The following is a 25,991-nucleotide window of genomic DNA, read 5'->3' as shown; positions in this document are numbered from 1 at the left end:
TGCTCTATTAATAGATGTGTAGGTGGAGTTTTTATTTGCTTTGCTTTTTTGGAGGGAATTGAAAAGTCTAGGACAGAGTTATTCTGTGTATGCCAGTTCATTAATTTTTTTGTCTTGACCTTTTTACTCCATTTTATTGCCAGTCCCAAAGTCATAAGTAGGATATTGGAATGTAGAACGAGAATTGTACTTCTGTTGTGAGAATATGAAACTTTGATTAAGAGTGATATCAGACACTGTGCCATTTTAAAATCAGAATTGCAGCAGATGCAGAGAAAAGGGCAAAATGAGAAGTGCTTTTTTGTTTGCTCAAATAGAAGAGTGAGATTGAGTTGGAAAATGAGTTGTGCTCTTCTTAGCACTGACAGATCCACGTTTTTTGTCTCCTGGGCCCCTCATAGGGCCACCCTCATCTCTGTTCTTGATATTTCATTCTTTTTTGGTATTTCATTCTTCAACCAACAGCCAGTCCTATGTCTCCTCTTCCTCTGCACCTTTAAATCTGTAACAGCCTCTGTGCTTTCTGTTTCCCAGCCTTGTTCTCTGCTGGAACCTGCCGCATCACTCATTAGTCTTTGTCTGTTTTGTGCTGCTCATCTCTGCCCAGGTTGTCCCTCAGAAGCTCTAGGCTGGAGATTGCTGAATAAAAATAATTTTATTTAGAAATCATGATTAGCATTTATGAAAGTATTTTTCTTAGCTTTATTTTCAAATGTTACATTTGTCTGAAATTTCTGTGAAAGAGAAAAAATTGGATTGTACTAATTTCCTTGTGGTTTTTCGCTCAAACAGCCAGCCTATGCTAAATCCACAGTGACTATTTGGTGGTAAGGGCTAAACATTTATTTCTTTCTATTTCTAAAATCTTCCCTACCTGCAACTAACCAAAGCAGGAATGGATTGAGCCATTTGTGGACATGTAGGAAGTTCCATTTGTGAAGATGCAGGAAGTTCCTCAGGGGTTGTTCTTGATCATAGTGCTTTTAATGTCAAGACTGTGGGTACAGTCCCTGTATGAGCCATTCACTTGGATTGGACTCAATGGTCCTTGTGGGTCCCTTCCAACTTAAAATACTCTGTGATTCTGTGATCTAAAGACTGGAACAGTGGACATAGGTGTCTCCTTCTTCTCTCTCTTTTACATCCATATATGTTTTAGGGCAACTGTTTCTGTGGTACCCACTCCCATGATTTCTTGAGATCTTACTCAAATTTCCGCTTCCACCTGCCGCTCTTCCATGACATTATGCAGAAAAAATAATCATAAATAAATGTTGGTTGTCAGTGTGAATTCACTGCCTTTAGGCTCATCCAGAGTTTTTAAACCACACCATAAGCTTTGGATGTTATCCTGCATATCCAGATCTGTTTGATAAGCATTTGATACAGACAAGAAAGGAAAGGATTTGGCTTGTGTGGAGGTTTGAAAATGCTTATCACCAATGGAAGTCTCTATTGTGTTTCCTCACAGGGCCTCCTGAAGAAGTGCTATTCTGCCGAGGCTGCCTACCTGTTCCAGCAGGACAAGTTCTACGACGTCAGCTACGACACTGGGGACAAGTCCATTCAGTGCAGCAGGCGTCCAGATGCATTCAAATTCTGGCTGATGTGGAAAGCATTGGGAACTACAGGCCTTGAGGAGAGAGTGAACAGGGCACTGGCTTTGGCAAGGTACCCCCTTACAGTTTTGAGTATGTCTAGTCTGTTTGAACGGCTGAAATGTTGGCATTGCTGACACTCCATATCTTGGAACAGACCCCATTGTTACTTTTGCCTCTATCCTTTTGTTTGTGTATAATAGGTGGAAGTAATAACAATAATAATTAGTGTTATTACATTTTCTACGATATTTAATAGTGGTTATTGCTTCTAGCAATAAGCATAAATGTTGGCAAACATGGAAGTCAAAATTAGGCTGTCAGTCTGTGTTGTGGAACATTTATGTTACCTGAACTACTCACACAGGACAGAGTTACTAAAACACTTTCTTTCAACACTTTCTGTTCAACTGTGTGTTCTGGTGTCGGTGTAAAAGAAGTTCTATGTGCCAGAATCCAAGCTGTGTCTGGCAAGAACCAAAGTTTCCTGTTCATGTCATTCCTTGTGAAAGAGGAAATGCTAAAAAATGGTCATGGAAAACTCATATGAGGACACTGTGTTAATATTAGGATGTATGTAAGCAATATTGTTCTGACATACTGAGCGGTTTTTCTCAAGTTTACTGAAGTTCTTAATGCTTACAGTATGTTCTGTTAGGGACTGAAACAGCCTTTTCTTGTGATCTTCCCCAAACGTGTCCTCTTCAATTTCATGAAGTTTTTGGTCTTGCCGATCTGTGTTTCACAAGTAAATTCAGCAAAATTCTTGGTAGAAGGTGTTTATAAAGTAATGGTGATGTCTTAATTTCTGGGAAGAAACTCCCATACACCGGTGGTTTTCTCTTCTTTTAGAAGAAATAATTTTGAAATAAGATAATGACCCATTAAAAAAAGTTCACTTTAAGTAAAATATTTGTTCAGAATTTATAGAAGACAAAGCTCAATGAAAACTACACCAAACTAGCTTCACACTGCTTTAAGTCAAATAATTGGTATTGACATTTTACTTTATATATGAAATAACAAGTAGAAAATTATTGAATGTTTACTTCAATCAAAATTCAAGGAGTACTCTGACTCTAATGAAATTGCTTAAAGAGAAAATAAAAATATAAAAATGCCCCTGACCTAAACCCAGAGTGGATTTGAAAGGAATAAAAAGAAAGAACCAAAACCAGTGGAACCAAAAGAAGTTGTGACTTTTTCTCTGCTTTGTTTCCTTAAAGCCAATCAGTTTTTTGGCTGGTTATGTCTTTTTTAATATGTTCTGGTTAAATTGCACCTTGTTTTTGTTACAAAGCATTGTACTGTTCTTTGTCTGTTCAGAGTAAGTAATTCTTTCCCCTATCAGTATGAGAATTCAGCCTTATCAAGGTCACTGGCCAAGGTCATTTGACTGACTGTGTAGTGATTAATGACCTTTCTGGGATCGATATTTCTGTTCTACATTAGGATTCAGATGGTAACACTTCTAAGGAGTGACTGGCTTGTCTCTTCTGGTTTTTGGTTTGTTTTTCCATTAGGAAGAAATTTAATTTTCAGACATTATCTGATGAAATAGATTCTTCACAGTGGTAGCATTGCCATCCTGAGTTTCCATGGACATGGGCACTGTACCAGGTTTACCAACTACTCAGCCGTGCAGTTTTCTCCTCATTTGTTACATTAGATGTTACTTCAATTGCAAGGGTAGTATTTCAGTGTTCCTGAACAAAGACCTGGATTAATTCTGGAATTAGTCCATTGACTATAGAATTTAAGTGCAAGATTGGTAAGTGGTTTTTTTTTTTTGTTTTGTTTTTCCTTTTTTTTTTTTTTTTTTTTTCTTGTAACCGAGCGGAGCCGCAAAAGTTTTAGGGTAATTTCAGGCATGTATTTCTGATGCAGCAAACTTTGCTTATTGGCTATTCCAGTAGTATCTTCTTGTTCTGGAGATGAATCATGCTTTCAGGGTATTAAATATCCCAGGAACATTGTGATGCTGTCTCTTTGGAAAGGCTTGCTTTTAAAATATGTAGAGTAGAGCATCCTGCTGATTGCTTCAGAATTTTTTTGTGTATTTTCTTCCCCCCAATTACCTTTGATGTAGGGATGTTGCTTTATAAAGCAACACTAAAAAGAAAAGAGACATAAACTGCTTTTACAATACAGCTATAGTTACTACATAAGCATCTCTTCATTTTATGCTTCATCTTCTTTGGAATTTTTCTGCCTGTTTCCTCTTCTGACACTCACTGTTAACAGACATATGTCTACTCCCATGGCAGATCTCCACCCCTCATTTTCTGCAAGGCTTAATCACAGCAAATGACATTTCTCTGTGTACTTTGGTCTTCACTCAGACTCAAGCCCCTCTAACATACTACAATTGTGACATGATAATAAAACTTCACTGTCAGCTGTGGAGAGATGCACAAAGTAAATTGCTCCACTGCCATCAAATGATCCTGGCAAGATAAATCATGGGCAATGGATTTTCTAACAGCTGCCTTCTTAGGTTATTGGCAGTGTAGTTAAGAACATGATTAACAATGTTGTGAACCTGACTGACACCAGGTAGCCTATGTCAGGTTTTATACCTAGGTGATATAAAATAAAGGCACTTGAGGTAAGAGGGAAAGATATTAAGCATTGCAAAATTGCTCTAACAATCCAAGATCTTAAAAAAAAAGAAAAAGGAAAGTGATTATGCATAGGTTTCCCTTTCATAATTTATTAAAAGCAAAAAGTTAATTGAAGGCCACTGCCATATGAATAGCCTGCTGATATTGCTGAATATTGGTTTTATGGCATAGACAAGCATCTTGTAATAAACAGGACAGAAGCAGCAAGCTTGTTTGACATAAGATAATTACCTTACAGATAATCATGTCTCTCAACCTAAGCAGCAGTGTGGACATTAACAGCCAGATAACAAACAAGTGCACACAGGAGGATCTGAATGGTGATGGCAGAAACGACCAGAACCGTGACTTGTTCCAGGGAGAGGAAACCCCTCCCCAGTGCACTGCACGACTCCTGAGCTGTGTGCTATGGGCACTGGCCCTCCACTGCAGCAGTGCCTGAGCTGGGATGTGTGCTGGGAGGCAATGAGTCACAGGCACAGCACTTGGTAATGATAAACAGCGTGGCAAGTCCCCAGGCGCTGTTTGGAAAAGTGTGTGCCATCTAGGGTATTGCTTATTGCTCACCCAGCCAGCCTGTTTCTGCAGCATGTCTGCTGAGGAGAAGGCAGTGCAGAGACAACTAATGGGGTGTCCCTGCTGGGAGCAAGTTTCAGGCGTTTGGGTAGGACCAAGGGAGGTTATTCTCCCAATATTTCTCACCAAAAAGAATTACTGGTGTGACGACCAGTAACGCAGCTTCAAACAGGAAAATGCCAAATAGGGAATGCAAGAGAAGAACAGATTTGTGCACAATCAGTAGTTTAACTGTGTCAGGTTTATTCATGTTAGACAGTAATATCTTCAGGTAGAAGACTTTAATTTTGTTGGAATGGAAAAGCAGTGTGAATTTGCAGTGAATTTGTTGAAATTTTTCTTTGTGAGGCTTTGAGGGGGGGAGAAGAGAAAAGAGAATTCCCATCTACGTCCTCTTTGCTTCAGAATTCCTGTGGGATATGTGCTATGGAAGAGCTGTGTTCATGTTTTAAAAAAATTCTGCAAATTGGAGCTGTTTCTATCCAAAATTTTGATTTAAACCCACCTCTCCATTGAAGGTGTCTGTGTTTTTCACATGTGGCAGGTGAGAAAGAAAAGAAATTCCCATTTTAGGGAAGGTCCAGGGATTGTACATAAGCAGTGGCCCACTGAATGGAAAGTTGTGCTGTTGTACTGTGTGGAATGTGGGAACTACTGGGAAAAGTGCTGAGCTTGAAGTATGTTCAAATTTTTAAATTCTGGGCTGAGCTAAGAGATCCTGGTGATAGTAGAATGCAAGAGGTGTCAGTGTGACCATGAAATAACATGGCAGCCCAGCATTGGCACTTGAGAACAAGGGAATGGAGATATTAATTTGCAGTGGGAAAGTTCACAACCCGATGCACATAGGATCAATTTGTGCCATGTGGCTCTGCTGAAAATCTGTGCCTGAGGACACAATTTGGCTTCTCCTTAGTGCTCCTTGGCTGGCTGTAGCGCCTTCTTTTGTTTCCAGGAACTGATAGCTATTGCATTTTCACAGCAGGTAGAAATGAGGTTTAACTCTGTTGTTTTCTAAGTGTGGGGGAAAAAAAAAGCCTGAAAAAGGAATATGTGTTCAAGACCCTGATTTTTTGCTGTTGTCTGTGTGCATTGTTCTATGTGTGTATTGTTCTATGCTTTAAATCCCTAATTTTTTAATTACAGATATCTAGTAGAGGAAATTAAAAAAAGAGAGGGATTCAAGCTTCTTTTAGAGGTAAGTAAAATGAGAACTGAGCTATTGTTATTGTTAGGAAGCATCAATTGTTTGATTTTGTTCTTTCTTAGTCAATTACCAACTTGTATATGAAGTATCTAGACTAGAAAGTTTATGTATTGGAGGTCCACAGATATGATTGAACACACATAACATGTCTTGTGTTCTCTACCATCATTCTACCTAATTTCTTAGCATCTGGTCCTGTATTGCCTCAGGGGGTGTAGATGGAGCTCTCACTTTCCTGTGAGAGCGAAGAGGCTGGCTGTAAAAAAAGCAGTGCTTCCAGACCTAGAAATAAGACTGTGTGCTGGATGGAAAAGTAGTTTGATCCTAAAAGTGGGCATTTCTTTGTTAAAGTCCGTATTTTTTCTCCTAGTTCTACTTTGACTCCCATCTTCCTAAAAGCTACCCAGAAGTTGTGTGTTTCACTTATTTTACTAAACCTGTCCGCTTATTTCCTGTTTGGAGGGCTTGCTGGGGGGAGGGTGGGTGTAGAGAATAGAGCTTGAGTACTGCTTTTCCACCTGTCCTGAGCTCTTTGGTTAATGAGGCTGATATTGGAGGATGTTGCAAAGACCAGTCATTTTTATAAAAAACCTTTTGCATTGCTGGAAGTGTGCTTGTAGGAAAGACGGGCAGCTGTGTGGGGTCAGGAGGAAGAGAGTACATGGAGGAGGATGGGAAATGGATTAAGTGCGACCATGAGCATTCCAGGTTAGGCTAGACAAAATACAAAATGTGAAAAATATTTTATACTATTCATACAATATAAACTTTTCTCTTTAACTTTGAAAACTACTGATCAGTGTAAGAATTTTAGGGGAGCAGTACAGGATGGGGTCAGTAAAGTGGCAAGTCTGTTAAAAGGTGTCCACTTCTTGTTATTGTAGACCTTAGCAGAGAGCCCAGGTCTGCTGTAGATGTGAAAACTCTTGCTAAGAGCAGAGGCTGTTGTGTAGTTCCTGCAGGAATGGGACACCTGGATTTAAAGTGGGTTTGAAAGGAGTGCTGTAGTATGGACTATGAGAAAGAAGTTGAGCTTTTTGAGTCCTAAGAGTTTTTCTGTGAGTTGGGAAGTTGAAAGGGTTAAGAAAGTTTTCAGGAGTGCAGGGGGATAAGCAATGAGAATTCAAAGAAAAGATTCTATGAGGCAGCAGGGCCCAGCTGTGCGAGGGCTCTCTGAAGGGAAGATGGGCTTCACTCAAGGATCTTAGGAAGATGATCCTCTGATACATGCAGTGAGGAAAAACCTGTAATGAGAATTCCTCAATGGCCTGGAAATGCCACTTGTGCTTGAGTCATCTTGGTAAAATGCCGCTTGTGCTTGAGTCATCTTGAGTCTTCTGTGGTAAAATTGCTTACCTGCTTGAGTAAGACCTGTGACAAGATACCCAGAAATAGTGTGAAGAATGGCTGGGGGTTGTTTTCTAGGATGAATGGTGCTTTCAGAGGGTAGTGATGTATTTGATGTGTGAAAGGAAACTGAAATAATCAAGGAGGCAGTAGAGACAATGGCAATATGGTAATGTGTACCATCTGTCTTCTCCTGCCATCTGATTTTAAATAGTTTTGGAGTAAACCCTGTAACCCTGAGCTAGTCCTTGTTCTTATGGGGAAGGCACTGCCTTTTCAGAGTCTGTGTTTACATGTGTACTCTGCAAGCTCTGTGGGGGAAGAAATGGAACTTTAGGAACTGATCTTTATTCCATTCAGCAGCAGCACACGGCAGGTTTGCAGCTCAGTTCCTGCTGACAATGATATTCTTCTTGATTCATTGTCTTTAATGCATTCTTTGAATGAAGCAGAAAATGATATGAGCAGCTCTCAGTGGCCTTTCATGGAAGAACATGTCTCAGCTGGTGGGATCTCCTTGTTCAGGAGAATGCCTGGGATTATAATAGCAGCCACATCTGCAGTGGGGCAAAGAGATGGTGTGGCTCAGCTACCAAGCTCCCTTTTAACAGTGCTTTTTTCTTTCCTCTGGTACTGATGAGGATGGCATGTGGGAGACGAGGGGGGTGTGTGAGTTCACAATCCAAATGATCAGAATCCATTTTGTAATCTAGTTGCCATCTGAATGCTGTGCTGCAAATAGTGGAGGTCAAGACTGACTTAGTGATTTATGGGTTGTTTGGGATGGCACCACAAAGTGTATCTATTCCTCAAATTACTGTTCTATATACAGGTAAACAAAAAAAAGCTCCAAATTAGCAGGAAATGTATAGACATTGGACTGGCCTGCTGGGAACATTTTCTCAATCATATATGATACAGAAACCTCATAAGCACAAAATGCCTTATTTTATAATGCATGGTGAACAGCCACTTTTGCTGGGAGCCTTGCAGCAAACTCTGCTGAGTTTAAAGGCAGAATTTCCCTGGAGAGAAGCAGACATGTGAAGTCTCAGTCTTTGCTCAAAAGGCCTTCTTAGATATTAGACAGGATACATTCAGGATATGGTGCACACCAATGGGTCTTGAGATTCTTATAAGATGTGGAAATTGAGAAATTCAGCATTAACTCCAGCACTGTATTGTGTGCTCTGTGATATGAGAGGAGATTTGCATTGTTCAGTAGAAAAATTTTGAGGTGTGAAAGTGTTAAATGGTCACAAAAATTGAGTTTTTGTGTTTTGTATAAAAGGCATAATTGGAAATTTCCATTTAAAAACCCCTAAATACTAAAAAGAAAATGTATTCTTAAAGTTGCTTCAAATATGAATTCTGTAACTTACCTTCTGCACCTCTCTTATACTTTTTCTAGCCAAAGTTTTTTACTGAGTTAAACAGAGTTAAAGGTGGATATAGGAAGAAGAAATTAAAAAGGAGCCCCTGGCAGCAGGAGGAGGAATGGATGGTATGAAAAATTATTTCTAGTTTCAAATAAAAGGAAACAAAAGGTGACTTGGAAAAGGAATATTTAAAGGAAAGGATATAAACTCAAAGGCTTCACCCTCACAAAAATAAAGCAGAACTCTTTGAAAAGCTGTGACATGTATCCCTATTACATCTTATAAACAATCACTTGTTCTCTTGTTTAGCCGGAGTATGCAAACGTCTGCTTTTGGTACATTCCACCGAGCTTAAGGAAAATGGAGGATGGACCTGAATTTTGGCAAAAGCTGCACCAGGTGAGTGTCATGTGTTACCTGAGGCTTACTGATTAATCTGTGTGCCAGATAAGAATGGGAAATAGCCCTGGGCTTTGCTCACCATTAGAACCAGTCAGTAGACTGGGGATTTAATCTTTATATAGATGTTGGTAAGATTTAAGTTTTTTATTAGTTTAGACAAATCTAATTAAATTTTTTTCTTACTATAAGAGATGTAAGCATAAACAAGTATTCAACTTGCTATCCAAGCTGTTAGCAGCTGGCAGAGCTGAGAGAAGTGGAACAGTGTTGGCGCACCTCTTGTCTAGACAGATTATTCATTACCTCTTTCATATACTTAGTGCTGTCCTTGGAACTTGGCTTGCATTATCTGTGATAATCTATGATAATGCAAGCAAGGAAGTGCTTAAGAATATATTTCTGATGTTAAACATATATGGCAACAGGAATACAATGGGAAAATGCTGTGGGAAAAGCTTCACAGATTAGCGTTTTGGCAACTCTTTGCCATGCTGATAGAAAATCATGAGCATCTTAGAAAAAAAGCAGCAGTAAAATTTTGAATTTACTAGTGGAGAATCATTAGTTAAGACTTAATTAAGAAACCACTAGACATTGTGGTATTATGTTTTTACTGAATAAGTTATTCTGTGAGGAATTGAATTTAATTCATTGTTCGCTCATCTCTGGAAGAGCTGTGGTGTTCTGTGTTTATTTTTTCATAGAATTTGCTACTAAAGGTTTAAACTAGAAGATAGATGTGTATGTCATCTGCATACTGTGTAAACAGGCATACACACTTTATATACATGCTTCCTGTAACATCTGCTCTCATTTCAGCAGCTTTCACAGGAATCGCTTTCAATTTTTGCTGGAGTGTCTTTAGGAGAGAGATCTTCCTTAACCTCATCTGTATTGTTTTGGAAAGTATTTGTAGTCCAGATCCATGCATGGCCATGGCATGGATGCAAGGGCTTGGCAGGATTGGCATTTACCATCCTTTCACAAAGTTGTGTTCCTTTTGTTTGGGGCTTCCTGTCCTCTCCTTAGAGTAGAAGGCTTATATGAAAATGTGTGTGTGTGTATGTATATATATATATATATATATATATATGTGTGTGTGTGTGTGTGTGTGTGTGTGTGTGCATGTATGTATGTATGTATACAGAGCTTTATAACAGCTCATCTATTCATGGAGCAGTGAGGATTTGGGAATGAGCAACTGGAAGTCATAGAAGAAAAAATGCTGCAAGTGTCTCTTGTTTGATTTATGTGGCTACAGATGGGACAAAGGAGAGAAAGGATGAAGCACAACAAATGGCTTTGAGCACGTATATTTGAGTGGCTTATGGAGGGTAACTTACTGGTTCTTTGCTCTGTTACTCTATGGAGCTTCTAATCAGGGCAGAGAATAGATACCTGCCTTTATTTTATGTACCAATATAGATAGATTGATTCTAGAAACAGATTTCTTAGCCAGTGTTTTTGGAAAAGAACTTGGAGGGAAAGAAGATTGTGTGCAATTTCTTCCAAGAACTGACCACTGCTACAGATCTTAACCCCTCTTTTCATGGGCAGGGTGACATTTTCTTGATTCTTATATCTCCTCTGATGGAAAGCTAAGAAATCCCAAATTCTAAGACATAAACTGTTTCACTCTTCCCCATAAAAGCCTGAAAAAAATAAAAATCTAGTGCAAAACAGACAAAAGCTCCCTAGGAAATGGCACAAATTTCTCTCCTGGAGGAAACAACAGATGATTATTGTTAGTTGCGTTATTTTAGACACTGCTGGGAAGTAGTTTGACACTACAGAAGTGAGCCTGTTTCACAGTGAAAACATGTTATTTCACCTTCCTGATTCTCTACAGGGGTAGGTCTGGGTTTACACTGTTTTTTGGATGCTGAGGGCCAGTTTGGGGCACAACATGTATCAGTGAGCAAATAAGATGACAGCACCGGGTCAGAAAAAATAAGACTGACTTGACTTTTTCAGCTAAGATCAATTTGTTTTAACATTGCTGATGCAACCATCATGGTCATTATATTACATTACTCAATACAAATATTTTGCTGGACAAGAAGGAATCCATCCTGATCAGCAAGGTATAAATGATAAGAGCATTAAGGCTGGAGAGATTGTTACATGGTGCTGTTGATTGACAGATGGGGCTGTGACAGTTTCTTGATTGCAAGCAGTTCCTGAATATTCCCATAATATCGCTAAAATGAGCATTAAAATGCTTTCATTCACAATTTCTCTTTTCACACCACATTTTAACATCGCAGTTATTCTGTTTATCCAGAAATCAATCTTCCTTTTTGTTGACCTGCATAACTGACAATAATTAAGGAAACATATGTCTTAAAAATCCCTAGGGCAAGAAATTGATTTTAGTAAAGTACTTGTTCAGCAATATTGTTCAGAATAACATGCGGTCTTCTAAAGCTAGTTATATGAGTTTTAGTGCTGGTGAAAGTTGATAAGCAAATTGTTCAGATCTAAAGTCCCGAGCTTTGTGAAGAATTTGCATAGTCCTGTGCAAAATAACTTTGGAGGTTTTCTGCTGTACTGGCTCTTCTCCAGTTTGCATGGCCCATTTTATATGGAAATATGTGAGGACTGACTGGATTATGGTATGATACCTGATTCTGATGTCAGCCTTCTTGTTGTCCTACATAGAATGTGCCTCTCAGAAGCTTAATTTTTTTTTTTGTTTTTTTATTGGGGGGGGTAGGCTGTTTGTTTTAAATTCTGGAGCCTTCAGCTGTGAAATTTGGGCTCTTCAGAATCTCCTACATTCAAAACAGAAAGGTGATAGAAGCCTGAAGGATTTGGAACAGCCGCTAACTGGTCATTTGATTCATCACCTGAACAGTTTAGGGAGTGAGAAAACAACACGATGGTGGGGGAAGTAAAGAACAGCATGAATGGTACTTTCCTCTGTTTTGTGTGAAATTGGGAATTCTATGCACATCCGCAGTCTGACACTGCTTTGATCTTTTGGGATTACAGCAGCAGTTGGCTGTGTAGTGAAACTAGTTCTATAAACAGTGCAGCAAGGCGTTGGGTGCAGTCAGATGGTCCAAGGCAGTCCATGCCCTGAACCCTGAGCAGCATGCTCAGGCAATGCACCCCGTATAGCCCATAAACGACCCAGGGTAAAGCGTTTTCCAGTGCTGTTCTTCACAAGCAAGGAGAGATTTCTTCTTGTAGAATCCCTGCAAACAGGCCCTCTGTGGTAATCGAGGAGTTGCTGGTCGATCCAACTGGAATTATCTGTCAGCGGTGTTATTTTGTCATTGCAGACTGGGGGCTGCTGTCTCTGACCTGGAGCTGACATAATTGTCGGGATGAAGGAGCGATGGCTTTGCCAGGGCTGTATGCGCCCCCCAGTGGGAATTTCGCTCCTTTTCCTTTGGTGACACACCGTAGGATTTATTTTGTTTACTGCTGAGAATGGTCGGTGTATCACAGGGTCACGGTGAGAAAAGCTGAACTGGAAATTGCAAGTCAGAAATGGGAGTGAAGAAGTAAAAGAACATAAGCAGATATAATTTCAATTTTCGTATTTTCTTTGTACCTACAAATATCTGTGCATATTCTTGTAACTATCTTCTCTTTAGAAAAGTCAGCTTTCTCAGCTTATACTGAAATGCATGCAGATGATGTAGAATTAGCTGATTGTTAGTGATAGCATCTCTGGAAAGCCTCCTGGTAGCACAGAGGATGCTAGGGCACAAGGAAGAGTTTGGAGGGATACATTTGGAACTGTCCTGTTGCCATCCTGCTGGTAACCTAGCCAGCTAGCCATGTTTTACTCATTCTGGATCAGTTTGTAGTCCAATGAAGCTCAGACTTCGGTCTTGCAGACTAAAAGACAACACAGAAGTAAATGTTTTAACAGACCCCTCCTCCTGCAGGTCTCTGGCCTTGCCAAATGATCCTGGAGCATGATTGTAGGTAGAGTACTATGGAATGAATACTGCTCAGTAAAGAAGGCTAGTGGTTTATTGCTGAGTACCACTGTAGACCTCGAAATCTAGGTTCAAAAAGCAGCAGTAGGTTCCTAGTAAGCCTTTTGTGATTTACTAAACTTTGCCTGCTCTGTAGTTCTAAAAAAACCATATGCTGGAGTATTAGCTTTCCAATGGTTCAGTAAAGCTTTTATAGACAGGTGTTAGATTCAGTAACTCAAAATTCTAGAATCTCAGTCTCAGACTTCACTTCTGTGATGCAGCAGGTGTTTTTTGGTTTTGTTTCCTTCCTTTCCCTTTGAGGATTTTTGGCCAAGTAATACAAAATTTTTTGGCTGTAATAGAAGGCTCAGGATGCAAAGTCATATTAAAGTAGTAATGTCCTACTAAAGCCTGTATAGCTTGGAATGCCATTGTGCCCCTCCTCTCTTCACCTTAGAGAAAAGTAACCTTATTCCAGCCTGTCTCTCCTATTTAGGAGAAGAAGATATCTGTTATCTGAAGGCATATTTGTAAAATAGCCTGTCATCCTGAATGGTGTTGAGATACATTTGTATAATGAGAGATTTCATATCAAAGCATAAATGTAAGGAGGTTGAGGAGGTGTTGCCTTGGCAACCCCTGAATCTTGTGATCTTTGTAGTATAAATAAAAAAAAAAAAACAACCTAATCAAGGACCAGATCCAGCAGTATTTATGTATTTAAAATACCTATTGATTATGGTACAAGATTTGAAAGAAAAACAAGACCTCCAGTTAGTTATATTGGCAAAGTTTGTTCTCTGCATTTTGAAAGAACAAGGGAAAAACTACATGAGTTATAAACACAGTATTAAATGCAGTAAAATCAGGTTTATGCATAAGAAGGGTCCTAAATATGTCACTGCAAGTGTATTTCTACTTGTAATAGATTTATGTGCAAAATGTTATTTGATTTGCTGGCATCCCTGTGTTTTTCTTATTCTTGAAGAAGGAAACAATTAAATGATAGTTTAATCATTTGTGTGTGTTTGAAGAGTAATGGCAGAGACACAGTTCTGTGAACTTTCCTTATACAAGCAACTTTTATGGTAGCAAGTAGCCTACTGCCTCTAGCACCTAGCTCAGTTTGACACCAGTTTTGGTGAAAGGCCACAACAAATGACAAGGAAAAAAAGGTAAGATTTGCACAGAAATATACAGGAGTTAGATTGGCCAAATTATTGGCTTCCATGACAACGTGACCAGCTTAGTGAGGAAGGAAAGGCTGTGGATGTTGTCCATCTAGACTTCACTAGGGTGCCATCCCTCAAGGTCTTTGCTTTCTCTTAAAGCACCTTTCAGTCCACCTGTTGCGGACTTTAAGAAACAAAAATCCAGAGGTGGAAGAGATTGCTTTGGCAATCTTTCTTTTAGACAGGGGATTGGTGGATTGTCATTCCAGCATATCAGATGGGACCCCTGAAGGGGCTCTTTGAAGAAATTTGATTTTTCAGGGAAATCAAGGTCAACAAAAGCTTCAGATTCACCATGTAAAACTTAAGGCACTTAACCAGGGAAGCTGCTTGAGGACTTGAGGAACTGGCTGGTTTCCCATTGTCTTTAACATGGAGAACAAGAAAGGGAGCTCCCAGATCATGGCATAGACAACCTGTGGTCTGAAAGACCTTGGGAAAGACTTCATTATTCGGAAGGGGAACCTAAGAGGTGCCATGATCCTTGATTGGCTGCATTCTTTCTAAATACAGGTAAAAAGAACCTAGCACTAAATCCTCAGCATGCTGTGTGCTGTTTCAGATTTCTATTTCACAGGCTTCTGGAGAGAAGGGCTGCAAAATCTCCTCCCGAATGAATGGGCCTAGCTGCACTCTCAGTATTGTGTTCAAGAGGGGCAGAAATGCAGAAGTGAGATCAGGGGGCCCCGTGGAGGCAAGGCTGCAGGCAGGGACCTTAGGGGAGGGAGGCACAAAAAGCACTGAAGCCACAGAATGAGCTGCAAGATAATAATCAGGATTTAGGTTTCAGTGTGACCATTCCTCAGCAGAAGGTGATGCTTAGAAGTTTAATAATGAATTAAGCATTAATTTTTTAAAGTAGCAACATCTCTTATTTTGCAACTAATATTGCATAATATACTGTAGCAGATGAATAAAATTTTTGTAGTTTGGCTGCATATAAATGACTGTTATTGTTAAGAAGAAAGATCTAAGCTTTGATAAATGAGATGAAACATAGTATAATATAATAGCAGAGAAAAATTATAGCAGTGTTTCAGTACCTCATTAATGAGGGATTTGCACACTTTCCCTTTTAATATGTGTCTTCTTCTGCAGTTTTAAATAACTCATCAGTACAAAAGTGACTGTAGCTGTTAATTAAACACAGGGTATTTAACATTACTTTGTTTTAACTGTATTCTCCATAGAATTGGGTTATAAGAATACAAAAATAACATGCTTTTTAAAAAAATTGTTAATTCAGAGTAAAATATTTTGGTTCCTGAGTGTGTATCTGCTTATAACTGGAATTCATGGATTTTTTTCTCTTTTGTATTTATTCTTGCATGATTACTGAAGTAGTGGTGTTAGTCTAAGGGTCTGAATTGGCTGGTGAAGTCTTCATCAGGAGAAGTAGGAGTCAATGCACTTGACAGTGTCCATTTCACCTTAGGACTCCACCCAGGTGTTAGGGCCACTTCAGTTTGTATTTTACATTTGTGAGGTTGTGCACCTGCCTAACTTTCAGCCACATATAATGGTGTGTGAGAGTGACCTGATCTCACACTTGCTCTTTCATGGGATATCTGGCATGTCAAGTGTGTATATGGGGCTAGAACAGAGGTATATTTCTATGACTAGTAGATAAGACAAGGCTGTGAACTGCTTCCAGCCCATGCTTTCTATAATAGTCCTTAAGTGATACTGTAGTAATTCATGACATGACGGTCATATTTCTGACATATTTCAGACATATTTCTGTTCTAGCTTTCTACTTCATCACTTATTGCAGACTGACTTTTCAGGGATGTGTAGTATCAGTTGGGCTCCAGTGAAAGACAGTCCCATTCATGCAGAAATCTTTACATATGTTAGGCCAGTGGTGCTTGTCTCAGTTGATGCAAATAGGCAACAATCAATGTCACTAAATAATACATCTGGCAGCAAAACAACTGTATCTTAAAAGCATTGCTGCACAGCTGCTAAAACTACACCTCAGTTCAGAGGAGGGAAAAAAAAAAAGAGAAGAAACCCCAATGATTTTGATGCTGAATGGTTTACAAGAAGAGAGTGCGGGGCAACTTTTGTCAGGGACTTAACATTGAGCAGTGCGTGTTCAAGGCACACTGGGGACTGGGGTCTATTGATCCCTGGTGCTCAGCCTACTGAAACAATCAAAGCTGGTGGGAGGGGGTCTGCTGCAGCTCCATATGTTGCATTCAAACTGAACAAGGATTTCATCTTCCCCAAGCCACCTGCAGAGTAAGATTGCTCAGATCTCCAGAGATGAAGTAGGTTTCACACTAGTCATTTCTTTCCCGAAATCCTTTTAAGGATAATGGAGGGTCCAATAATTTCTCCATGGGGTAATACACATAATGGCATGAAATGAAGCTGGGGGCAGTAAACAAAGTGGAGAGAAATCTTTTTAGGAAATAAAATCACAAGAGACCCACAGATTCAAAGTAAAGGACCAAACCTTCCAAGGAGATGACTGCAAGGTGTGTTTCCATCACAGTATGAAATGCTCTGTGATGATACCTTAGCTGGCTCAAGTACTAGGAGCCGTATGGCCACAGGCTAAACATGGTACTTAATTCAGGTTAAAAAAGGAACAGCTGACATGACTGTCCTTTCAGGATCAAAGCAAATCACCTGTGGTGGTGGTATATGTTTTGTGTAGGTGTACTCCTTTCTTACAGGGAAAGCATGGGTTCCACTTGTCCAATATCTTACAATTTTTGCAGGCTGCCTCCTTAGACCTGAGCGTCACTCTAGCTTTCAGTTCAGATACTGAAAAGAACCTGTTTTCAAATCTTTGCATTGTTAAAAGCTTCACATATAATGAATCTTTCTGTTTGTATACAGGAAGCTTCTAAAAAGTCTTATTTTGTGACTGATAGGTTGACAGAGGTGGTGGGGATTCAGTGGAACTGCATTCTCTGCTTTATTGCAGAGACTCAATTTACTAAAGGGCACTTAAGCACTGTGTAAGAGCTCCTTGCTATTTCTGTGTGAACAAAGACAGTACTTTTTAATTTGTGTGGCTTTCAAATGGATAGAACCTCTTACCCAGAGCAGCAGATGCTTTGCACCCATTGTTACATGTCTCTTAAACTGTGGAAAGACCAAGTGGGTAAAACAACCTCATTTCTTTGCCAGAAAGGTGAATGTTTGGGGGGACTATGTGAAGAAAAGTGCAATTCATAGAAATTAGGCAGCTAGTTGGCAATAGAAAATTGTTTTCTCTGTGTTTGGGCACAATTGAAAAAGCTAATCTGAAAACTATTTGACATTTTTGAAAGCAAATAGGAAACTATTTTCTGAGTATAGAAAACAGTAGGGAATTTGTAATCAATGTAAGGGTTTATCATGTCTCTTTGTTTGTTTGTTTGCATTAAGAGCACTTCAATGTCATCCTCGTTTGTACCTTTCATCATTTCCCAATAGCATAACAAAAATAAGTGCTTCTTACTTGGAGTCATGTTGCTCCACAGAACAGTATTGCATTTTTGTTCATTACTGCTACAGAAATGAAAAAAAAAAAATTCATATTTTGTAATGCAACACTGTGAAACTCTTTAGAACTGTCCATATGCAATGTTTTAGTAAATGCATGTGTGTTCCTATGCATACACATGTATATGGGTGTATATTTATGCCCTTGGATCATATAAAGAAAAATTATTATTGAAAGGGAGAGGATGGAATAACATAAAGTGTTACTCAAGTAACTTCATTGTAAAAAAAAACTTGAGAAAGGAATCACAGAACAGTTGATGTTTGAAGGGAGCATTGCAGGTCTTTGAGCTCCTGACGCCTAGAGTCAGATGTCCAGGACAATGTCCAGGTGACTTTTTAATATCTCCAAGGATGAGACACTCCATAACCTCCCTGGGCAGGTGTTTCATCACCCTGACAATGAGAAAGTACATTCAGACTCCTGACTACATAGCACTTGTTTGCCCAATCAGCATGTATTTTCCTCTGCTTAAATGGGACTAATTACACTTCCTTTGCTTCATTTTGGAGTTAGAACATATTGGCTAATATTTTAAGTGGCCTTTTGTGCCTCTCTGTGAAGAGAACTGCTTTTAGCAAGAAAGCAGAATTTGAAGACACTCAGCACATTTTGTTCTGCCTGACCTTATGCATTTTGTTTTCCTAAGGCAGCAGTGTGCTCCTGAATATCTGTGCACTCCTCCATTCTGCTCTCTTGGTGCCATATGCACATTAATAACCAGTGATAGAAGAAAAAAAAGTTCGAGTTACAGGTTGAACTCCAAACTACTGCTTTTCTGAAAGTATCATAGATCATGTTTAATAGCCTGTGGATCAAAATGAAACCCAGTATATATCACAGGGGAACTCAATAATTGAAGCATTCTGGGAATGTCTAAGTACTGGAGTGCTGAGGTCCCTAGAAGCTTAATCCTGTGCTCTTTTTACCTGGATAAAAGCCCTATCATCTATTTTTTTATAAAAAAAATTAATAATATTTTAATGCACTGACTTTAATTATTTTATCTGACATTCAGGGGAACAATAAACTACTTTTTCAGCCCCTTACAACTCCTAATTTTCTGCAAATGAGAAAAACAGTCCTTGAGAGACATTAGCATTTCAGAGTATCTCCAGTACACTTGACTCATGGCTATCTCATCTCTGTCCTGGGTGTCTGCAGAACGGTCCCTCAGGAGCACTGAACATGTTCTCTGGGTCTGTGAAGCTGATCTGTCTGCCAGCTCTGAATTTACTCCTTTCATATGAGAAGCCTCAGGGGCTCTCTGAAGGATCCTAACTGGTCTCCTGGTGATGGGAAAGCAATAATTTGCAAGCCTGAAGCTGCACAGGTGGTACTGTGTGGGTATGGTGAGGATGTATAGTTCTGTCTCGGAAAAACAGCAGTAACAGAAGGGTTTTGTAGACTTGCTGCTCTGTGGTTTGCACAGGGGATAGATTCTTTTCCTTTTTAAATGTGGGAGAAGGAAGGTTGACTTTTGCAGCACCCTGGTAGAGGAAGAAAAAAACTTGGGATGAAACTGAAGGAATCCTGGCAAGATTGAGACCCTTGAACCTTTCTTGACTGAGTGTTAGAGGGCTGATGTGCTGGGGCTGCATTGTGTGACTGTGCCAGAACCGGGCTGATGCAGGCTACGCTGCCTGATCTGGAACTCTCAGGACTGGGGCAGCAAGGCAGCTGTGCAGCCCAGGTCAGTCCCCTCTCACAGGGTTTAATGGTGCTCCTTGAGGACCATCAGATTTTCACTGCATTGTTTCACCTTGTGCCTGTAAGCTGCTCCCAGAGCTGCCTTCCTGCAGCTGCCCAAGCTGTGGCTCCCTGGCCCTGGGAGAATTTTGGTATGCAGTTCAGAGGATCTGTTTTACAGTGGGTGTTTGAACTGAATGGGGCTGATGACTGAAGTGATTTTTAGGTGAGCATTTTAGGGTGCACTAGGGACTGGTAAGGGAGCTGCCCACCAGAGCCACTGGCTTGATACATGATGGCTATATATATTCCTTTGTGATGGTTATATGTACTCATTAACCTCACTAATAATTGGTATTTGAATGCTGAAGGGTACGTGTAGGACAACAGCAGTATCTACCCCTCCCCTTGCTCCTGTGCATAGGAGGAATCTCACTGAGTGAAAGTAAAGAGTGTGGCCAAGCAAAAACCATTCTTAGCAGTTGTTTAATTGTTATTTTGTCTTTTGCACTAGTTGAACTGCCGTGTGGAATGGAAGGCACCATTTCTTGGTTCCTTCTTAAGTGCTGCCTTTTGCTCTTCAAGGGTGTGGTAACAGGACCTTCTCTGAGTGTTTTAGATATAAAGGTACTTGAATATCAGAAGTTGCAGGTGTATGAATGAACAGTGAGTAGTAGCATGGCCTGTTGGTGGTGATTTTTTAAGTGAACCATCTCTACACTGCTCCTTAAAGTTCCTTCTGGTTACAAATCTTTCTGGTGGTATTGGTGGGGGTGCCAGCCCTGCCAGCTGGTACCTGCTGTGGTTTCTGAATGAAACAAGTGTCTTCTAGCATTCTGTTGGGTTTGACATGTAACAGCAGTGAATTGACCATAGTGCAATAATAGTGATCATAAGATAAATAGCATAGTGATTTTTTTGGGTCATTTTCTAGTAAGTTGGACAGAAGGAAAATAAAACCATTGAGTTTCACCCTTAATTAATGGACTGCTACAACATAAGTTACTATGTGTTTGATGGAAAATAAGATATTTTTTTCTGCTTTATCAGCCAGAAAAGAGCAGCTGCTGGACAGAATAAGTCTTTATTTTGCCTCACAGTAAAGGTAAACTTCCACTGTAATCTGAAACATGGGTGACAATTTCACCACTGGCTTAGCCTATCTAGGAAATTATTTCACTCTATTTGTTATATGAGGCATAGGTGGGGAATCCCATGTCAGTGGAGTTTCAAAGGATGTGGGCAATTGGGCAAATGCAGCATCTCTCAAAAAGAATTGCAATCATAGTTTATAGTTCCCAAATATTCAATAAAAGAATGGTTTAGAGGTTGTTTTAGGGTACTGTCATTGTCTACTTGGCCAGCTCTGTATTTTGGAGACTCTTCTCTGGGTAGACCAGTGACTTTTGTATAAGCACATCTTCTAGAAAGGCATCTATTCTTGACTGGAAAACATCAAGGAATGCTAAAACTAACACATTCTTTGGTACCTCCTTTCAATCGCTAATTAGCCATCCTGCACAAAATGGTGGTGAAAAATGCTTTATCCACACTAAAGTAGCCTTCTCTAATGTGTTTTCCCCTTTTGCTCATAAGTTATCATCAAGTCACCTCTTATTCTTCTATTTATAAACTAAATAGATTCATATCTTTAGGTCTTCATTAGTTATTGAGTTATTTCTGTGACTGTCATCATCATCCTTCCCATTTTTCGTTATTGTAAAAAAACCCAACAAATATCTGAACTATGTATTGCTTGCCAGCACCTCTGTTTCCACAACTGTATGTGGAGATAAAATTGTCTCCCCAATGCCTGTGCACTAGTTTATAAAATTGTGGATCACATTACATTTTTTCTTCTACTGTATTTCTTTGGTGATGAATGCTAAAATGAAAATTTTCTTGTGCGTATAAATTACTAATTTGGGAACAAAACAAATTGTCAAGACATCTTGGATGGCTTGGGTTACTTTTCCCATTGGTCTGTGGAAAACAAACTGATATCCCAGATAAACCAGCGGTCTTATGATCTGTGAATCATTGTTTAAGAGCAGTCTGACAGTTTTAAAGCACTCACATAACTGACCTAATTACAAAACTTTGTAGTCTGCCTCTTGACAGAACTTTTAAAAGCTGATTTTGGCTTGGGTGTAGAGTGAAAACAATTGCAGAGAAGTCAGTTTCTTACCAGGGAGGATTTTTGGCTTCTGATATGTGACCTGGAAGCTCATTTGAATTTTGTTTAATTGTTGACTGCTACAATCTTTTCAGAGTCACTGTTTTTGGGGTAGTTATCCATTTTGAGATGTCTCTGCTTTTTTCTTTGCATGCATAACTTACCTTTTGAGTGAGTTTGAGCAGTCCAGGTCTGTGCAATGGCTTGTCTTCCTCGTTTTTCTCCCTTTGTGATTCTCTCACTTGCAAATGGTATCAGCTGTCATTTATTGACTTTCAGAAAACCAACAGTGAGGATCAGCATCAAGGTTAATCCTGATCTCTGCGGAGCCTCACTAGCAGTAATGTTTGATTGACATTTTGTTTTTCCTGTGTGGGAAGATATGCTAGTTATTCAAATCTTGCTTGGTTCTACTTCATTCCTATTGTGTGGTCCTAATTTTTTTGTGCTGTTCCTGTGTGAATTGTTCCTGCTATTTTTCATTTAAATGGCTTGTGTAAGGCTTTCCTATTAATGCTCTAAGTGCAAATAAATCATCAAGAAAACTTGGAATATCAGCAAAATAATGAAGGTGGGTTGACCCAAAAAAATGGTGCTTGGCAAAGATATAAATATAACAACACAAAAGACTACATTTTGAATTTGTTTCTATAAATTTTAGAATTTATATATATTCTTACCTTTACCTAATTATAAATTAAATCCAGCATGATCTTCTCTTTTTTACCTTCAGGTTCACCTTGATTAAGCAACCTTATTTCAATAGGTGTGTCTCCTTACCACTTCTAACTAGTGCTTGTTTCCTGAAATTGCCACACTGTCCTCAAAAATTATCCACAGTTTCAGTGAGCTGTTTTTAATCTTTGCCATCCAGACCTGTAGCCCTAAAAATTTCTCTTCAGTAGATCTTTAACATCCTGTTGGCTGCTAATGGCTTGGAAAGCTCATCAGATTTGTGGTAGGAATCCCTCCCAGCAGAAAAAGAAAGCTTATTGAACATTGCTGCCTTGCATGCATTTTTAATGATTTAAGCATGCACAGGGCTTCGCCATCCCTAATGTACATACTGAACTGCTTCTTCTTTCCTTGGTCCTGTCAATCAAGGTTTTCTTTTCCTTCTGATAAATTTTCTTCATGTCACATTTGTATTGATTGCTATCTGATCTGCTTCCTTCTTCCAGCTGGTTAAATATTGCTTTGCTATCTTCCCTTTGCCAATAAATCGGGATGGGCTTTTAGATAAAGCTGTCTTCTTTCTTGATTGAAGGATAGCAGCTTTTGGCCATCTAATCTCTTCTTAAAGAGCTTTAAGCCTTCATCTATCTTTTCCACCTGAAGTTTTTTGGAAATTAGGTCTTTTAAAGCAGTCTTTGTGATTATGACCATCTTTTTCCTTAGGCTTCACTGGGTATAGTTAAGTTGTGATGAGTTCACAGGGGGACGAGCTGATTTATAGACCGGTGAGTAATTTCTTTGGGCCACAATATGGTTGGAAATGAAGATGTATCATACTGGGTCTGCTGGTGAGTTGGGACAGGGTGTGCAAAACTGATTGTTGTATTAATTAGAGTCTGTGGATATGATGAGTCGATGTGTGGTAACGGGATGGGGTGACTGCTGGGGAAGGAAGGTGAGACAAGGCCAGTGCTGGGTATCCATGTGTCTTGGCTGCTTGAATGATGCCTCAGTTTGATTAATATAAGGTAGATTTCAATAGAAATCCAATGTAGATTTCTACAAAAATCTAATGTGGATTTCCCTGGAAAGATTCAGGGTCAGGCTGGACGGGGCTTTGAACAGCCTTGCTGTGGTTGAAGGTTTCCCTGCCTGCTCTGCAGGGTTGTTGGACCAGATGACCTTGAAAGGTCAACTCAGACTACTCTATGTAGCATTTGTGCTTGTGAATCAGGCTGTTTTTCACAATCAACAATAGCTATGAGGTGGCTGTGTTGACTGCACTGCCCAAGCTGCCAAGGTGCTCTGCTGGAAGTGGTTAGGGATGGTGGTTAGGACCTGGCTGAAGGATCTGCCCTGGATGTCCCGCTCTGGATCCCAAGAATGGGAATTCTGCTGTGTCCGTAGCTGTGCTAGGGCTCGGGGCTCGGGTCCGGTCGGCTGAAGAGCCACACGAGCAGCTGGGGGTCCCCTCTGGAGCGCGGCTTTTCCAGGAGGATTTCCATGGGCAGGCAGCACTGGAGCGCGGAGACCATCGGGGGGCACCAGAACGACGGCAATGCGCTCCGGCTGCTCATTAGGGCTCCGGCTGCTCATTAGTGTCTCTTCGGTGCAGTCTGGGAAAAAAACCGTATTTGAGGGGGGCAAGAAGTTCCTCCCACTTCTTAAATCAACTTAATTTCCTCAGTAATACTGCAAGCTCTGTTTTGAAGGCATGAGTAGTTAGAGAATAAACTAGCAAGCATGAATTATCCCCCACTTTCCCAGCAGCACTAACTTTTCCTTTTTTTTCTTTTTCTTTTTTTCTTTCTCCCTTTCAATCCTTTGTTTAAAGTTATATCTTGATTTGCAAGGTTTAGACTAAAAAGTTACCTTGAATAAGATGTATTAAATAATTATCATTGAGAGATCAGTGTCTAATAAAATGTGAAACTTGTAAAGATTTTACAGTTCTTCCTAAGCATTTGAGTGCCTTATATGGAGTCTGAACACAGTAATATTTGAGGAGTTAGTATGCATTTGTAACAGTAGTTGAGTGCTATTTTTTGTTTTTGTTTGGGGTTTTTTTGGTTGGGTTTTCTTGTTTGTTTGTTTTGTTTTTGCTTTTTCCCTGAGAGCTCAGCTGACGGTCTTATTTTCAGATGTAAAGGGTTACCTCTAGACATTATTTCTGGCTTGTTGCTGTATGAGGTTATTAGCATGGGTAGATATTGTAAAACAGTGTCTATAGGCTTCTGGTAAAGTCATAGTGTTGAAACATCTTTGACTGCCCCTTCACCTGGCCTCATAAGAAAGTGGGGGAAAGAAAGCATTTTTTTCCCTTAGAAAGAAGGCTATTCTGCTCTCTACAGGCAAAGCCCTCTTCCCAGTGTCTCCTGAAACTCCTGCTAATCTTTGATGGAAATTCACAGTATTAACATTTAATATTGATGGTATAAGCCTGTTTTAGTAAAGACATACTTTCTGTTTTGTTTTGGTCTTTTAAGCAAGTTCCTGAGGGTGAAGATACTGAGTTTCTGTGGGTGGAACCACAGTATGACTTCTGAAAAGCGAGTCTGTTATCCAAGCATTGGCCTTGGTTGGCCAGTACTGTTGAAAAGTGTAGTCCAAGTTGTCCTGAGTCATCTACAATGGTCAACACCTAAAGCTGCCAGGGGCTTTTATCCCTAGTGGTACTGATAGTCTTCTTCTGTCCAGTCATCCTCCTGGTTTACCAGGCTTGAAATCCTCCGCATTGCATGGATAAATGTTGAAGCACAATCAGAATGTGGGTTTTAGTTGTAGCAATGCACACAGTTAATTTTTGTAAGTGAAAAATTTTGCAAACAGTGTTTCTGACTTGACAAAAAAATCAGAAAACAATGAAATGAATGAAGCATTTAAACACATGGAAGCGGCTTGGTGAAGGCATTCCTTGCTTGAAACCATATTGCTCCTTCTCACTAAGTAACCTGGACTGAAAAAGACACTATTTCACCATGCAGGTCTTGCTTTCTTTATATCCCTAGACCATCATAGTCAAGACTACTAGAAAACAGTATTTTCATGAAACAACTGACTTTCATCAGGCAGCTAGGGGCATCTGGAAATTCCTGCTTTTTAAAGTTCACTAAGCCTATTTGAGGTCTTCTAGAAATGATGAAAAGAATTGTTAATCCTGCTGCTGCTTAACTTTAGATCAGTAAATCAGTCCTTAAACCTGTGTAGTTCTTTAATTCATGCACTAGATGGTGATCAAAAGCAGCCCAAGTTGTGTTCTCTCTTCCCAAAATCACAGCTGACATTGGAAAATGAAAGCACAAAACTGACAGTTTTTCCTGCCAAGCTTTTAAACTTTTCTTGCTGTCCATAATGATAAATTTATTTAGTAGAATCATCTTAGAGATAAAGGTAGAGGTGCTGCTAAATTCATATATCCTGTTCTAACTGTGATTTTTTTAAATCAATTGTTGGATAAAAGTGTAGGAAGTGCTTCTCTCTGTCAGATCGTAAAACATTCATCAAATATTCCATAACTTCAAGCTGAGGTTAGTGTTGTTTCCATAATAAAGGAATTCAAATATACTAGTTCTTGAAATAATTGCTATGGATTGAAACTTAAATCTCTGAATTTGCAGATTGATTACCATTGGCTAAGACAAGGTAG

The 25,991-nt window shown here is 39.6% G+C and overlaps 1 protein-coding gene across 6 annotated transcripts in view; it reads left to right on the top strand.

Annotated features, from left to right (window-relative positions):
• Positions 1–25,991, top strand: part of GADL1 (glutamate decarboxylase like 1) — a 134,837-nt gene that overhangs the window by 91,025 nt on the left and 17,821 nt on the right. For all 6 annotated transcript variants that reach the window (XM_059846788.1, XM_059846759.1, XM_059846747.1 and 3 more), the window contains 3 exons: positions 1,472–1,671; positions 5,945–5,996; positions 9,041–9,130. In XM_059846788.1, coding sequence (XP_059702771.1) covers positions 1,472–1,671; positions 5,945–5,996; positions 9,041–9,130 — 342 coding nt within the window. The remainder of the gene's footprint in view (positions 1–1,471; positions 1,672–5,944; positions 5,997–9,040; positions 9,131–25,991) is intronic.

The sequence above is a fragment of the Haemorhous mexicanus genome, chromosome 1 (assembly GCF_027477595.1).
Source record: "Haemorhous mexicanus isolate bHaeMex1 chromosome 1, bHaeMex1.pri, whole genome shotgun sequence".
NCBI classification, from domain to species: domain Eukaryota; kingdom Metazoa; phylum Chordata; class Aves; order Passeriformes; family Fringillidae; genus Haemorhous; species Haemorhous mexicanus.
Note: the sequence above shows the minus strand (reverse complement) of the source record. Positions and strands in the feature narration are given on the sequence as shown.